Below are 15,762 nucleotides of genomic sequence, written 5' to 3'. Positions count from 1 at the left end.
GGTAAAGACAACTGTTTATAATAGAGATGTTTAAGCACAATTTTCTTTTAAATAATCCAGAGTTTCTTAAATATAGAAGAACTTTAAAAATCTCTAATGAAACAAAGTCAATATGATAAACAAAATAAAAAATTATTAGTTGTTTTTTTTTCCCCTGTAAGTCAAATCATTGTATATACTTTCCATTAAGTATAAAAGAAAAACATTGTATTATCTGCAATGACATGATGTTTGGCATTAAACAACATTTTAAGAACATTGCAGTGACTGGCCTGTAATATTGCAGTGACTGGCCTGTAATATTGCAGTGATTGGCCTGTAATATTGCAGTGACTGGCCTGTAATATTGCAATTCAAAGAATCCAAGTATCTCAAGATCCATCATATTCTTAAAACATCTCATCTAACTTTCCATTTATTTTTTTTTTGATGTAAAAATTGCCTTTGAGACTGTTCCTTGAAATAAACATAAAGCTGTCTTTTTTTTAAATTTAAGTCACCAAAGTCACTAAAGCTACCAAATCTTAGAGGAAATGAGGTCTTAAGTCCACTCAGTCATGATTTATAGATGACAATCCCCTGCTATGAATTATGTCAAAAATAGATGAACATCACACATTATGGTGCACCAAATTCCTAAACAAAACTCATACCTAAACACAAATTTTTCTCATCAAATTCCTAAAAAAAACTCATGCTCACCCAATTCCTAAACTAAACTCATGCTCACCAAATTCCTAAACTAAACCCATGCTCACCTAATGTTGTGAAAGCTTTTCTTGTTTTGACTAGTTCCTCTGCATCATCCACATCCCTGATCTGTGGGGCTGCTCCTTGACTAGTGTAGAAAAAATCTTCCGGTGAGCCTGGATACAAAGTAATTAAAAACAGCGTTAAAAATATAACAATACCATCACATGGTTCAAAAGGTCTGGTAATGAAATATAGCGATGCCATCTTACAATATGAATTAAGCAATTTATCTTAAGTGGAAAAAAACTATTTTTTATTAAATATAAAAATGATAACCTCATTATTGAATATCTCACTTAATGAATATTTCCTATCAACAATAAATTTGAATGAATAGAGCTAGAAGGATAAATAAAATTGAGTTTGATATAAAGATGTTTTAACACAAATACATGGCCCAGTGATAGAAAATGGGGCAACCTTTTGATCTGCACATAACACAAATGGGTCTAGTGAACGCATTTGTTAGTCTCACAAAGAGCTTTTACTTTTTAACAATCTAGAATTATTAATGTTACAATCCTTTACTTGATTGAACTATCTTTGCTCCTCTGTTCACATTCTTTCAAGGTGACCTGCGCAATGTAATCTGTTCCTTTTTATTTCCTATTACTTACCTAGATGAAAATCTTTAAACTCTGGCAAATCGTCAGAGGCACACAGCTGATAAAATATGTGGTAATTTCTTTCTTCTGATGCCTGGAACACGACCCTGTGACATGAAAGAAAGTAAAAGTAAAGCAGCAATTCTACATAAAACACTGGACAATAATCTTCAAAAACAAAATCTAATAAAATACTCAGAAAGACGCAAAGATAAAGGTACATTCCTCCTCCATATGCTAGGACAAATTTGTACAAATGCTCCTTCTTCCCTAGTGCTATTAGAGCATGGAATGGGTTGCCTGAGCTAGCCAGGAAAACCAGTGACTTGGCAGAATTTAGGTCATTGGTTAATATGCATGACTAAATGCATGACACATAGGACGTAATCATCTTCTTTTCTGAAGTAACGTCTGTATCATATAAGATAGGAAGATAAGATAAGACGAAACAATGAATGATGCCCTAACCCTAACATTTTCAATCATTAAAAGATATTTTACCCAGTGACTTGTCAGAATTTAAATCATTGATTAACATGCATGACTAGATTGACCTAGGGGCACATGTAGGATGTAATCATTTTCTTTTTTGAAGTAACGTCTGTATCATATAAGATTAGATAGGAATGAGACCCAAGCTCTCTCATTGTAAGACTTATTAAAATGTAAAGTATGAAAATAGAAGATAGTATAGTTATGTATTGTTTGTTTCAAACTTACTTTAAAGCAGTGACCTACAAAAGGGTCTAATTCAGCTTATACCACCACCTCAGTCAAGTAAAATTTCTTTCCCTTGTTTAAGATACCAAACAAAGTAATTCTTGAACAAAACCTGTGCATGTTTCTGGTCTTTCTAACCTGATCATCATGAATTATGGAAAACTGATCTGACTCTGAAAATGACTTGAAAGTGAGGCTATGTTTCTTACCTGGATTTCTCCAGCAAGTATGTTCTCATGTGTGCCCCCACAATGGAGTGTTGTTTACTGAAGCTAATCTCAATATACTTGCCAAACCTACTGCTGTTGTCATTTCTTGTTGTTTTAGCATTACCAATGGCCTGGAGATAAAAACTCAAGGAGTTATTGTGATGGTTCTGTATTGTTGGGTAATTAAACGTGTGTAGCCACGAGAAATATTGCATTCCTCATTAATCTTCAGACTCAAAGACAAGCCTTATTATTAATATTTATTTATTAATGTAACAATGTTTGTAATAAAATGTTTCATTAATTATACTGGCAATAGTTTGCATTAATAGGTTTTACTAGCTAGACCAGCATCTATTATTATAAATATCAAAACCATAGTTTTATAGTTGAATATTAATTTATACAGAGAGGAATGGAGAAAGACAGTTGACAGTTCTTGTATAATGCCCCAATTGTACAACAGACTAAGGGATAGGTGAAGGTGATTAATTTATACAAAGATTGTAATAAAAAGTTAAATCTTTACAAAAAAAAAAAAAAAAAGAACCACACATACAAATCTAAAGTCCATTATGCAAGCTCTCTTACATTGGATGGTTGTAGTCAAATGGAATTTCCATTTGTTTGGACCAATACAATTATCTTATCATAATTGAAAACTTAAATCACAATGGTTTAAAAAATCTGACAATGTCTGGTGTGCTAAGTCAGTACTTTTGCCTAATACCGAATGTGAAAAAAAGTCTGCTAATTTCAATAGGTCAATACTTTTGCCCAATACAGAGCGTGAAAAAGTCTGCTAATTTCAATAATCTTTTTTTTTCAAATTCTAATTTATCATTGTAATATACTAAGTCAATTCATAACCTTAGAAACAAGGCTTTATTTCAATAAAACACGACTGATACACACAATAACACAGTACAGACTGGTCACGATTCACAGACTACGATAATGCGAACACGATTACAAATACTAGCACGATTACAAGCACGGGTAACACACAAGTTCATTTAACGATCACTCCATTCACCCCTCCTTTATTTCTTTCTGGGTCTTAGGTTATAACCATGCGTATGAAGGGAAGGATCCGGAGGTATCTCTGGCGTAGACTTTTCTCCTTGCAAGTCGTAACTGTCCTGTACGGGACTCGAGTCAATATTGGCCTCTGGCATTGGGTGGCTCCCCTGAGAGTCACTGATGACTTCTGGCTGGTTGTACATCATTGGGGTGGGACTCTGTGAATTACTGATAGTTTCAGGCCCGTAGCGACTCCCTGGTGAGAGATCCAAAGAGTCACCGACCTCTTGAGGCAGAATACCGTTCTCTGGTTCGAAATAGTCGTTCATGGAACTTTCCTTTGGTGCCAGGTGCCTAAGCGACACTGTCTCCTCCCGGCCGTTTGGAAATCGTATGTGGGCGTACTGTGGGTTGCAGCTAATAAGTTCAACCTCTTGTACCAATGGGTCAAATTTTGAAGATCTTACAGGGGATTTTAGTAATACTTTGCCTGGGTTCTGTAGCCAAGTAGGCAAGGATGTTCCCGTTGGCGATCTTCTGTTGAATTTGAAGATCCGTTCGTGTGGAGTTTCATTAGTAGAAGTACACAGTAATGATCGAATTGAGTGAAGTGCCTGGGGCAACACAGATTCCCACTGTGATAGTTCCAACTTCCCTGAGTCCAATGCTAATAAAATAGCCTGCCACAATGTTTTATTCAGCTTTTCTATTTGCCCATTTCCTTTGGCATTATAGGGCATTGTCCTGCTAGTGGCTATGCCCTTAGAATGTAGATATTCTGTAGTTTCTGTGGACATAAATGATGTGCCACGATCAGAGTGGATGTAACTGGGTGTTCTAAAGAGGAAAAATAACTGGTCGAAGCACTTTATTACTGTCTTAGATGTCATATCAGGACAGGGAAAAGCGAATGGAAACCGCGAATACTCGTCAATCATTGTTAACAAATACTTGTTGCGAGTAGCTGATGGCAAAGGACCTTTAAAGTCAACACTTATTCTTTCAAACGACTGTGTGGCCTTGATGAGCGTACCTGCAAATTCCTTATAGAATTGCGGTTTAATTCTATTGCAGGTTCTGCATTTTTGAATGGTCTGTCTGACCTCTTCAACCGAGAAGGGTAAGTTCTTTGACCTGACATAATGTAGAAGTCTAGTGACACCTGGATGACACAGGTAGTCATGGTACGTCTTCAGGCTACTTTGTTTCGTCATGGTTGCACAGTGCCCTCTAGACAAGGTGTCTGCTGCTGTGTTGGCGTTCCCAGGTCTATACCGTATATCAAACTTGAAGCTTGCTAGTTCCAATTTCCACCTTTGTATCTTATCGTTTTTAATTTTCTTGTCATGGGTGTCTTTAAATATGTATGAAATAGACCGCTGGTCCGTAATAAGGGTAAAGTGATTGCCACACAAATAATGCTTCCATTTGTGTATGGCTTCAATTATTGCAGTGGCTTCTTTCTCTATGGCAGATTGATGCCTTTCAGTAGGTGAAAGAGTTCTAGAGAAGAATGCAATAGGTCTTCCCTCCTGATTTAAAGTGGCAGCTACTGCGATGTCAGAAGCGTCAGTTTCCACAATTAGAGGATGGTCATACTTTATGGTGAAAATTGCTGCTTTCTGCAATTCTTCTTTCAAGTCTTCCAACGCTGTTTTTACTTCTGTAGGTACAGGAAAAATTTGATTTTTCATTATAGGATACATTTTGTCGGAGAAATTTGGTATCCAGTGAGCATAATATGCCAAAAGTCCTACAATCCTTTTCTGAGACTTCAGATCTTTTGGAGGTGGCAAATCTCGCAGAGCTTGAAATCTATCAGGGTCCGGCTTCAAATGCCCTTTGGATATTTCATATCCAAGCAGCTTTACCTTCTTAGTAGCAAATACACTTTACTTTCGTTGAAAGTTATTCCGTATTCCAGAGCTACCTTCTGAAAATGCAACAGATTTTTGTTATGGGAGTCTACATCTGTACCACATATTGTTACATTGTCGACATAGGCAAACGTGTCAGACAACTTTTCTTTTTCTATAATAGTGTCTATGGTTTTCTGGAAGCAAGCTACACCGTTAGTGACCCCAAAGGGTATTCTGCAAAACTGGTAGAGTTTACCACAAGCTTCGAAGGCTGTGTATTTCTTTTCGCTCTGTTGGATGTATTTGGTGATAAGCACTCTCCAGATCCAATGTGCTAAAGATTTCATACCTGGAAATTTTCTCCACCATTTCATCCACTCTAGGCATGGGGTAAGCGTCCAGGTAAGTAAATCTATTTATAGTTTGGCTATAATCAACGACCATTCGCTTTTTGTGCCGCTCATTGGTCGTGACAAGGACTTGAGCTCTCCAAGGTGATTTGGAAGGTTCAATGATACCGTTTCGTATCAATTTCTCAACTTCAGCTTTAATAAATTGTGTGTCTTGGAAGGAGTAACGACGAGATTTAGTAGCAATAGGTCTGCAATCAGGGGATAAATTTGCAAACAATTGTGGTGCCTCTACCTTAACAGCATTGAGCGAGCAGACATGAAATGCAGGTCGACCACCGTTGAATGGAATTATCAGTTCTTTGTGTAATGCGAGGAAATCTAACCCAAGCACTACATCAGTGCAAAGTTCATCTAGTAACGAAAGTTTGAATTGATTGTAAACTTCCCCTTTGTATTTTAGCGATGCAAACGTGTGGCCTCTTGTGACGCTTGACAGTTGAGATGACGCCATAGAAATTTTGTGCTTTGAACGTGTCACTGACCAATCGTACTCTCTTGGTATGTTTGAAGAAATGTAGCTTTCCCCGCTACCTGTATCAATTAGGGCTTTTAGGTTCACGCCATTTACAGAGATGTGTACTGTTGATTTAGTTAAACCAGGTACAGACGAAGTAGCAATTAGTGATGTTAGATGTGTAGAGTCCTTAATGCAGCTACAATCTTTACAAGATTGTCTTTTAATCTCGTGGCTAGGAGATGTTTTGACTTTTGTTTTGGTTATAGGAGTGTTGCGAGACCTGCAAACCTTCGAAAAATGTCCATTTTTCCCGCACGAATGACACATGCAGTCTTTGGCAGGGCATTTCGCTCTGAGATGCCGACTACCTCCGCAAAAGAAACATTTAGTATTCACTGTTGCGATTGTTTCTGAGTCCACCATTTCTTCGGTCGAGATTGCCGATGACGAAAGAGGTGACTCTACCAATTGAGACGGAGTACTAAACGAACTGGATTCTTTTTGGGCCATGTCGAGAGTCTTGGCAATATCTAAAGCCATTTTCAAGTCAAGGGATCTTTTCTCAAGTAGCCTCTGTCTAATTACACTCGAACGCATGCCGCTAACAAAGGCATCGCGAATGGCGTCCTCTTCATTTTTGTCAGCACTGACAGCTCGGAACTGACAATCTCTGGCCATCACTCTCAGCTTGTGTACAAATTGATCAAGACTTTGATCGACTTCTTGTTTGCAAGTTGCAAGCAAATGTCTGGCCAATGTTTCATTAGGGGCCTTCACAAATAAATTCTCAAGAATAGATTTTGCTTCTGAGTATTTAGAACAGGTAGAAATATACTGATATAAGGATGGAGACACAAAGTTGCATAGCAGGTCAAACTGTTCGCTTTCACTAGCCCCTACCTTCGTTGCGAATCTGTCAAAACAAGAAATCCAATGTTTCCATGTAACTGAAGCATTAGTAGAACTAGGATCAGCATCCAGTCTATTGGGACGCAAAAACTTGTCCATTTAAGAATGGTTTTATTGAAATAAATTGTAATATACTAAGTCAATTCATAACCTTAGAAACAAGGCTTTATTTCAATAAAACACGACTGATACACACAATAACACAGTACAGACTGGTCACGATTCACAGACTACGATAATGCGAACACGATTACAAATACTAGCACGATTACAAGCACGGGTAACACACAAGTTCATTTAACGATCACTCCAATCATTCATATTAATTAAAGATTATTAATTTGAACTATGAATGAGTTTTCTGAATTGTCTGTTTCCTATAATCCTCTCAATAAGCCTTTCTATCTTGTATGGTTTAAAAGGCATTTTATATATATATATATATATATATATATATGTATAAACACCGTATTAACCAACAAGTCCCTCTCCACCTGGAGAGAGATGGTGACCAAGAAAGCTATAGACAGTGAAAGAACATGGGCCTCCGCTCTAGAAAAAAAGCGTGCCACTTGAAAAATATCTACCACCAAAGCGAAAGCCCCTTTGACCTGCAATAGATGTGGACTGGAGTCTTTAAAAAAAAAAAGCTCCACAGTCACATGAAAAAGTGTTCTACAAGATGGACCATCGTCCTTACGACTGAAGAAGGCCAACAAATAGGACATACCTCCATTATAGGGTTGGAAGCCAAAACTTTTCTTTCCACCTGGGTTTCTGCCTGGGAACCACCCACTGTGGCAAAGTACCGCATAGCAAACTTGGCTGAGACAGTTTTCCCTGCTCCTGATTCTCCACTGACAATAATTGACTGGTTGCGATCAAACCTACGTTAATGTAGAAATCCATTTTGTAGTACACATAAATACAGACAAATATGACAACATAGTTTAGCTTGGCACACAAAAATATAAATAAATATTCAAACATAGACAGCCCATTATTAATATACTTACTACTGACTGTAAAGGTTTAATAATAGACTAAAGAAGCTTTGTAAACAGAAGGAAAACCTCTATAGAAAATTTAAAGAAACTAATGCAGAAAGAGTTTACAAAAAGTATATAAAAATTAAACACTTAACCCAAAAAGTAAGCAGACAGCTGCAGAGTGAATACATAAACAATGTAATATCTAAAGATAACAACAAAAACCTATGGTCATACATTAAGTCTAAGAAAATGGAAACAACAGGCGTAGCGCCATTAAAAGATGAACATAACATAATACATAATGATAATGAAACTAAAGCAAACATTCTAAACAAATACTTTGCATCAGCATTCTCAGCCCCAGGAGACAAAGACATATTACTGAATTTGAACCAAGTAGACAACATAGAAGATATAGTAGTACAAGAAAATGGAATTCAAAAACTATTAGCCAACACCAAACCAAATAAAGCTTCTGGACCTGATGGTATTCCAGCTAGATTACTCAAAGAACTAAGTAATGAGCTAGCCCCAGTGTTCAAAATACTCTTTCAGGCTTCACTTAACCAGGGCAGAGTACCAAAGGACTGGAAAGAAGCTAATGTCACCCCCCTATTTAAAAAAGGAGAAAAATCTGACCCAGGGAACTACAGACCAGTATCACTTACCAGCATCACATGTAAAATCCTAGAACACATAATATGTAGCAACATCATAAACCACTTAAACAAACATAATGTCCTCACACCATACCAACATGGCTTTAGGAAATATAGATCATGTGAAACACAACTAATAGGACTAATTGATGATTTTTCAAAAGGTTTAGATAATAGTGAACAAATAGATGCTATCTTACTAGATTTTTCTAAGGCTTTTGACAAAGTTCACCACCATAGTTTGCTTAAAAAATTAAAATATTTCGGCATTAATGGTCCACTGCATCAGTGGATTAAAGACTTTCTGATAGGGAGAGAACAAACTGTAATAATAAATGGCTCTAAATCAACTACGATAACAGTAAACTCAGGTGTACCTCAAGGTACAGTCTTGGGTCCACTACTATTTTTAATTTACATAAATGATTTACCAAATTGCATTAGTTCAGGAACAAAAGTCAGATTATTTGCAGACGATTGCATAATATATAGAACAATAAAAACAACACAAGACACAGATATTTTACAAAGAGAATTAGATGAATTACAGAAATGGGAATCAAATTGGAGCATGTCTTTCCACCCAGAAAAATGTCAGTTGTTAAGAGTAACAAAAAAACTAAAACAAATTAATTCCACTTATCTTATTCATGGCAAACCAGTATCACAGACTAAAAACGCAAAATACCTAGGTGTTATAATAAATGAAAAACTATCATGGAATCCACATATTGATGAAACTACAAAAAAATCAAACAAAGCATTAGGATTTATTAAAAGAAATTTCTATAAATCAAATAAGAACATAAAACTAAAATGTTACTTAACCTTGGTTAGGCCAATAATAGAATATGCATCCTCCGTTTGGGACCCCTCAACTCAAGAAAACATTAAGAAACTGGAACAGACACAAAATAGAGCAGTGAGATTCATAACAAACGAATATTCACATTTGACTAGAGTAACACCTTTAGTAAAATCACTAAATTTAGAAAGCCTTCAGGACAGAAGGCTCAAAAGTAAAGTAGCAATCATACATAAAACACTGAACCATAATCTTCAAATACAAAAACAAAATTTAATAAAATACTCTGAAAGACACAAAGATAAAGGCACATTCCTCGTCCCATATGCTAGGACAAATTTGTACAAATACTCCTTCTTCCCTAGTGCTATTAGAGCATGGAATGGGTTGCCTGAGCTAGCCAGGAAAACCAGTGACTTGGCAGAATTTAAGTCATTGGTTAATATGCATGACTAAATGCATGACGCGTAGGACGTAATCATCTTCTTTTTTGAAATAACGTCTGTATTATATAAGATAAGATAAGGTAATTCATATTACACTAACTTTTTTTATTTCACCATAAAAAAAATTGTTTTAATAAATTACACAGAATATATTTTTGAGATTTTGTGTTTCAAAGATTGAAGCTAAACAAATGAATAGTAAACCAAAGACATTGAAAGCTGACAAAGCGTTTTTCATTCTGGTCATTGAGAAAGAAACAATGGTTTCTAAAAATAGCAATATACTCATAATGAATCATATTGATAAGCATTCCCATTAAAACACTATTTTTATGCAACAGAGAACATGACAACCAAAAATTTGAGTAAAAAGACATAATCTAAATTTGTGAAAAACATAAATAGCATTGGTTTTGTTCTACAATTCATTTAGAACCTAGTAAACCAAAATTAAATTCCTAGAAAGATTCACTCCCTTTTGTCACCGTTTGGATGTCTTTTCACAACTTCTTACTCAGTGACTTTGCTGCTGACCTTTCTTCTCATAAGTTTACATTTGTATTTCAACTAACCCTGAAACTTACCATAAGAAAATATAACCCCTGTTTTGTTTTGTTTTTGCCTTAAGCCAAAATGTGAGTTTATATTTCAAGCCAAAACAAAAGCAAAAGTAAGCGCCAACAATCAACTAAATATATATTTTAAAAAATAACCTAGACATCTGTTTGAAAGCCTCTTCTGATACAGCAAAAATGTGTGGGTCCATAGCCCCCATGTCCTGTCCACTGTAAGCCTGTATGATGTCATTGCTGTAGATATCCAGATATTCATAAGGGTTGATAGCGACTAGAACTATACCTGATGAAACAAAATTAAAAATGGCAGGATTGATTAAAATTGAAGAACAAACTTCATTAAAAACATTTGATTGCAGCATAAGGAAGAGAATAGGAAAAAAAAAGTAATGGTAGTCATTTAAGATCTTGCAATCTAAGGGAGCAGACTATGTAAAGAGTATCGGTTTTATGGTCAAGGGTACCATGTGACCAGTAGAACAACTCCCCTTAACTTTCCCAACATAGGTCAGGTACTCATTAGAGTTGGGTGGACTCAGGGATGTTCTAAAATCCCAGTCTTCACCAGGATTTGAACTCAAGACCAGATGATTTGAAAGCCCAGTGCTTTACACTTTACCACTCATTTATTTTTTTTAGACCTATAGATGACTATGTCAAAAAAGTATAATCAACGGTTGAATAAAAAAATGTTTTTTACAAATTAAAAACAGTATCACTTAAGAATTTAGACTTGTAATATCGAAACATTGTAATTTACAATTAAATTGAATTTAAAAAATCAATTTATTTACTTTTAAATATCTATAGGATGCCAAATTTTTGCACATGTCAAATAATTCAATTAATGCTACAAATACTTTTAGATTGAGGCCTTAAAATAAAAAAATAAAAAAACACTTACCACAGTACGTATATATAAGGTTTTGTTCTACAAAACGCACTTTTAAATTATATAAAACTGTGGAAGACAATTTAAAAATCAAAAAAGAATTACATTCAAGGTTTTTAAATCTAAACTTCTGCATATAAATCTTTGGTTTAATTTTCAAGATATAAAATAATAACTTAAAAAACGAAACATCGTAAAAAGGACAAGCCTAACTAGCATAAAAAACAAAACATTGTAAAAAGGACAAGCCTAACTGACATAAAAAACGAAACATCGTAAAAAGGACAAGCCTAACTAGCAAACATGAAACTTTGTCTTCCTATAGATAAGAGAAAATAACTCTAACCTTCTGGTTCATTTAAATAACTGAGAGATGTCAGATCATTTTCACCAATTAATATCTCAGGGTTTCGTAAGTGGGGAAGTGTTTTGTCCGTCACATTTATAGTTCCTTCCTGGAGAAATAAAAAACAAGCATGACTTTCTTCCTTAATATAATGATCTAATTCATGACTTAGGTCATTGAAAGATATATGAAAGATATATAAATATATATTTAATTATTGAATTTGATTTCTACTTTAATAAAAAAGAGATATGATTTAAATATTAACAACTTTTGATGAGTGTATTATAATACAAGTACAGTTTATTTACATATAATTTAAACATTTCAAGAAGCTTATTACGATATATTTTTGAAACTTTACTGTCTTTTTATTTATTCTAAAGAATTATTGTGTCAATAGCATGCGGTAGAAAAATGAAATGCACAATTGGTTGCTATACAATTTGATGCTGCCAATAATAGATCTTTCAAATGACAACATTCTCATTTCATGCTTCTGATTTCATGCGTTCTAACATGTTTCTGATTTGTTTTTCATTCAATAGCCTTATTTTACAATTAAAAATGAGAACAAAAAAACTGAAACAAAATAACAGAACAAACAACAATGTTTGCAAATCTGAATTTAAAAAAAATGAATGTAAGTTGCTAGCAGAAATGAGACCTAAGACATATATATTTTAAAGATGTTCACCAGTTTTATTATAAATAAATAAGAAATAACATTGGTTATTGTGTTAGATCAGTCATACTAATGAAGTGAAATTAAATTTATAATCTAAAGAATGATGTGGTCAGGAAGATCAGATTCATTATGCAGAGTTTACTCATTTTAAACAGCACATCGATCTTCAGCTTAGGTGCTGATTAAATTTAGTTGTTTATGGATCCGACACTTTGATACGGACCAAATGCAATGAGCAATAAAAGAAAGACAACTCATTGTCTCACATTTGACAGATACAAAAAAATAATAGTCTAAAAAGAATAAATGTACTTATTATGAGGTCAGATAACACATATATGGCCAACCTCAACATTATCAAAAATACATTTGATTTGATATCTGAAAAGCTGGTATAGTTCTTATGACGTTATCAATTTTATAAGAAGACAAACATAAAAGAATGAACATTGAAAAAGATTCTATCCAAGGCATATAACAAATGAATGGAGAAAGAGGGTCAACAGATTTTGTTTGGTGCCCCAACTGTCCAACAGACTAAGGGTTAGAAGAAGAAGAAGGTGAACAATATTTTTTATAATACAGACTACACGAAGAAATATGTTACTGGTGATGCAAAATCTGTATAAGAAAATATATATAGATAAATAGATAGATATACAAATATTAGTGTGACATGGATGGTAATTGGCAGCAGCCTAAAATTCTCAAGACATTCTAGCTCAATACAGAACACTGAAATGCAAATGTAATGGGGGATATATATGTTGATGCACTAAACTGTTGATTGTGTTGTAGTCACTGGTGCTTAATGACTGGGGAATGGAGCAGGCAGCTATTTACTAATATGTAGAATAAAGTTTCTATATCTACAAAAATGCAATCTTGCATCATGCATTCAAAAATAGTGATGCTTAAAAAAAAAAAGGTTTGCTAAAAATCTTCAGGAATTCTCAAGTTATGTAAAGCAAGTTTATATATAGTGTCAACTTAATGCTAATAGACAATGCATAACTATCATATACACAACTTTACTGAACTCTATCAAAGACAAATATAATTAACATTCTGTCCCAAGTGAGTCCCAACTTCTGTAGCCAGAGATGACTGGCTTCTGGTGTAAATCTATACAAACTTAAATTATCATTATGTCATAAAGAACTCTTCTTTTTTTTTTAAAGTCTGTCATTAGTCAAGAAAAGGTTTTGAGAAAATAGAAACTGTTAGTAAAGATTTGTAAACTCAAAATATCCCATTAGTTCTTGGGCTACACTAAACCTAATTGCTAGGAGTGAAACCAAAACATCACCAAGTTGATTCTTTTCAACTGGTGAAATAGCTTGTCGGATTTAAATCACTCTGAATTGATTCATTTGGAAGTCTCAAAAAATAAATAGATCCAAATGTTTCAAGCTGAAGTTTGAACTGTTGTATGTGGTTTTTTTTTAATTAATTGACCAAGAAAATGAGTTAATTAATTTTCGTTTAGGTTTTTAACAATCAGCATGCAATATACAAACAGGCAATTATCGTAATGTATGCAACAAGTAGTCATTTGACAATTAGTTGGGTTAATATACTGGACTTGCTAGACTGGCATCACACACTCATAACTTGCTATGTGACTGTTAATTTATTAATACCTAATTTGCTGACAATTCCCATGCTTAGAATCGATGCAACCTATCTGGCAGCAGTATATTAACTCTCACACATTATCTCACAAAAAAAATGAATGTTCCACAAATCCAGCACTCTGAAATGGCTGTACAAAGTTTAATTGTCCATCATTAATTGTGTTGAGTTTGTTATGTCACTAGCAAGTCTAGTAAATTAACTCTAATTGTCTAGGCTAGGGTTACAAGGGGAGATCACTTACAACCCACAAGTCCTGAAAGAGAGAAAAAAAAAAAGGCAGGGAATGGGTTAATAAAGCAAGTAAGTTAACTGTAGAGGCAGTACTTCTGTTGGGACAATATTGGTGCAAGGTGCTGCTTCCTTTATTCCTAATTCTATCATCTTTGTGTGGGGCATGGTTGCTTCAGTCCTAGAAAAAAATGTTCCCCTTTCAGACCTTGTGGTCTATAGGGGAAGATGATGTAAAGGTTGTCTGTTTCTGTGGCCTAGGGTTGATGAGGATGTCATGTAGCCAGCACAACGACCAACCGGCTTTACTTTTCCCCAACTAAGGTCAGGTACCCATTAGAGCTGGGTGGACTCAGATGCGCCCAAAGATCCTGAAATTAAAAATCCCAGTCTTCACCAGGATTTGAACCCGGGGCCCCCAGTTCAGAAGCCAAGCGTTTTACCGCTCAGCCACCGCGCCACCCTTTGGCCCAAAATTGGTAGACAGATTTCTAGAAAAAAGATCCCCAGATTTATAATCATAGTAGCCATGTATGTAATTGTATATTGCTTCACACAATCAAGAAAATGTGTAATTAATAATGTCGAATTCAAAACCGGCCACCTCTGCACACACACACACACACACACACACACACAAACATGCACGAGGCAACAAGCAAAGGCCCTTAGAACTTTGATTCTACAGTGCTGAAAAAGTGCACACAAAATGATTAAAAGGCTTATTAAAACATTTCACTTATCAACACTTCTGTATTCTGTACACCAGATACACCAATAATGTATGGGTCTCCATTTTTGAAAATCTCAAATGGGAAGAAACAGTCATTGCTGTTGGTTCAAATTAAATTTTGTTTTGTTTTATTTTAAGGATTTCACATTTTTTAACAATTTTCTCAAAAACAAAGGAAAAAAATATAACCACAACAAAACAAAAGAAACTCAATAGTAACACAATTGGTCGATGCTGTTAGTTAGGCACAACCCAAAATGCTTTTTTTTTAAATCTCTAAAGAGACTAGCATGTTGACTTGTTCTTTTGTTTTTCAATCCAAGATTAAATGTGTTCTTCCCCCAAATTTACCAACCGTTGCTTCATAGACTTCACGATGGCACACCACAGTCTTTAGCTGTAAACAGAGGAGACTTTTGGTGGGTGGGTCCAATTTTGTTGCGATGGTTAGAATAGAGCATTAGTAGCATACAATGAATGAGAGAGAAGAGAGGGAGAGAGAGATGGACAGGAGACAAAGAGAGAGATAGACATGACTGAGAAGAAGAGAGATGGAGAAAGGAGACAGAGAGAGATAGAGACATAGACTGAGAAGAAGAGAGATGGAGAAAGGAGACAGAGAGAGATAGAGACATAGACTGAGAAGAAGAGAGATGGAGAAAGGAGACAGACAGAGATAGAAACATAGACTGAGAAGAAGAGAGATGGAGAAAGGAGACAGAGAGAGATAGAGACATAGACTGAGAAGAAGAGAGATGGAGAAAGGAGACAGACAGAGATAGAGACATAGACTGAGAAGAAGAGAGATTGAG

At 35.0% G+C, this 15,762-nt stretch overlaps 1 protein-coding gene across 10 annotated transcripts in view; it reads right to left on the bottom strand.

Annotated features, from left to right (window-relative positions):
- The window catches only part of LOC106062952 (unconventional myosin-Va-like), a 99,820-nt gene that overhangs the window by 65,610 nt on the left and 18,448 nt on the right, over positions 1 to 15,762 (bottom strand). For 7 of the 10 annotated variants that reach the window (XM_056016983.1, XM_056016981.1, XM_056016988.1 and 4 more), the window contains exons 3-10: positions 15,306 to 15,347; positions 11,664 to 11,772; positions 11,330 to 11,386; positions 10,564 to 10,708; positions 7,679 to 7,835; positions 2,288 to 2,418; positions 1,371 to 1,465; positions 759 to 866 (exon numbers count right to left, since the gene is read on the bottom strand). In XM_056016983.1, coding sequence (XP_055872958.1) covers positions 759 to 866; positions 1,371 to 1,465; positions 2,288 to 2,418; positions 7,679 to 7,835; positions 10,564 to 10,708; positions 11,330 to 11,386; positions 11,664 to 11,772; positions 15,306 to 15,347 — 844 coding nt within the window. Of the gene's footprint in view, positions 1 to 758; positions 867 to 1,370; positions 1,466 to 2,287; positions 2,419 to 7,678; positions 7,836 to 10,563; positions 10,709 to 11,329; positions 11,387 to 11,663; positions 11,773 to 14,230; positions 14,243 to 15,305; positions 15,348 to 15,762 lie in introns of all 10 variants that reach the window. The other 3 variants (XM_056016987.1, XM_056016991.1, XM_056016984.1) reach the window with 2 other exon arrangements.

Source organism: Biomphalaria glabrata, chromosome 18 (genome assembly GCF_947242115.1).
Source record: "Biomphalaria glabrata chromosome 18, xgBioGlab47.1, whole genome shotgun sequence".
Classification (NCBI taxonomy): Eukaryota; Metazoa; Mollusca; class Gastropoda; family Planorbidae; genus Biomphalaria; species Biomphalaria glabrata.
This window is presented reverse-complemented; position numbering and strand designations above follow the sequence as displayed.